Genomic DNA, 1,283 nt, shown 5'->3' with positions numbered 1-1,283 from the left:
AGAGCGTGTCCTTCTCGTCGCGCAGGGACGCGCGCAGCGTGACCGGCTGTCCCGGGGCCAGGCCGCGCACGGCGATGCGCACGGGCTCGTCCCAGCGGCAGCGGCCCGCAGGCTCCAGCGTCACCGTCGCCGCCATCTGGATCCCAGCAGAGAAGGGGCGGCCCGGCGGACTCAAGGGCAGGGCCTGGCGTCTCTCCACCTCCCTGGGAGGCAGTCGCAATTGGAACGTTTGCGCTACTCCCGTTGGGCGGCCGAAGGGACACTTGCTAAACCGCTTTGTGAGGTTTCCTGGAGTTTGTGCAGTCCACTACTGCCTTCCTGGAAGAGTATCTGCTAAAATAAGAGTTTTATGGTAATTATTAATCCTGCGGTCCAATATGGCGAGTGTCGAAATAGAAGTACAAAGGTTGCTGACAGCTAAAGGATTGGGAAAGATACCGGGCAGTTCCAAGAAGTTTGAGTATGGTTGACTTAAAAAAATGCACAGCGTGAAGAGTTGCGAGTTAATTATTTGGGGTTTATTTGGGGCAAAATGAGGACTGCAGCCCTGGAGACAGCATTTCAGATAACTCTGAGAAACTGCCTCAAGGAGGCGGGGGGGTGGGGGCGGCGGGGGGCGGGCAGGAGCCAGGATATATGAGTTTTGCAACCAAGGGAAGGTAGTCGGGAAGTCAAAAGATTATTGTTAATTAAAGAAAGCCAGATAACTCAAATTAAGGAATTTAGTGCTTTTCTATGTATGGGAAGATGCAAGAGTCTGGGCTCACTGAAATCATTCCTTTGATATGCACCTCAGCTTTCTGGGGCCAGTACCCTGTATTTTCACATCCTGAGTTTCCTCAGGGCTCATTGCAGGAAGTGGCTGCAGTCTGATGGCTGCTAGATGGCAGGTATTCTTTTCAGCGCTGTTTCCTCAGGGCTCACCGGCTCACGTTGGAGGGTTGCAATCGATTGCTGATGACTGTGACATCTTTTGTTTATTGATATGGCAGGAAATATTCCAAAAAAAAAAAAAAAAAAAAAAAAATTCCATTCGATTTATAAATATTTGATTTATCAGTATTAAAAAGCATCCCAGGTGATTGTAATTCAAGGGATCACTGGAAACATAGTCCTAATCCTACCCTTAACCCATCATCCTTTACTGAGCCTTTTCCCTAGAGCTAAAGATACCTACAATGGCTTCCAGAGCAGGGAGATGTTTCTGGAGAGAGAACTTCCTGGGTTCCAGTCTGATCCTGCTCCTTAATAGCGTGGTGATTCTTAGCAAGGTACGTGATTAA

At 49.3% G+C, this 1,283-nt stretch overlaps 1 protein-coding gene across 1 annotated transcript in view; it reads right to left on the bottom strand.

The window, feature by feature from the left end:
- Positions 1-136, bottom strand: part of ACOT6 (acyl-CoA thioesterase 6) — a 6,084-nt gene extending 5,948 nt beyond the window's left edge. Inside the window, exon 1 of the mRNA XM_007459713.1 lies at positions 1-136. Coding sequence (XP_007459775.1) covers positions 1-136 — 136 coding nt within the window.
- Between the last annotated feature and the right edge of the window lie 1,147 nt (positions 137-1,283).

This window comes from Lipotes vexillifer, unplaced genomic scaffold, assembly GCF_000442215.2.
Source record: "Lipotes vexillifer unplaced genomic scaffold, Lipotes_vexillifer_v1.1 scaffold39, whole genome shotgun sequence".
Taxonomy (NCBI): Eukaryota; Metazoa; Chordata; class Mammalia; order Artiodactyla; family Lipotidae; genus Lipotes; species Lipotes vexillifer.
This window is presented reverse-complemented; position numbering and strand designations above follow the sequence as displayed.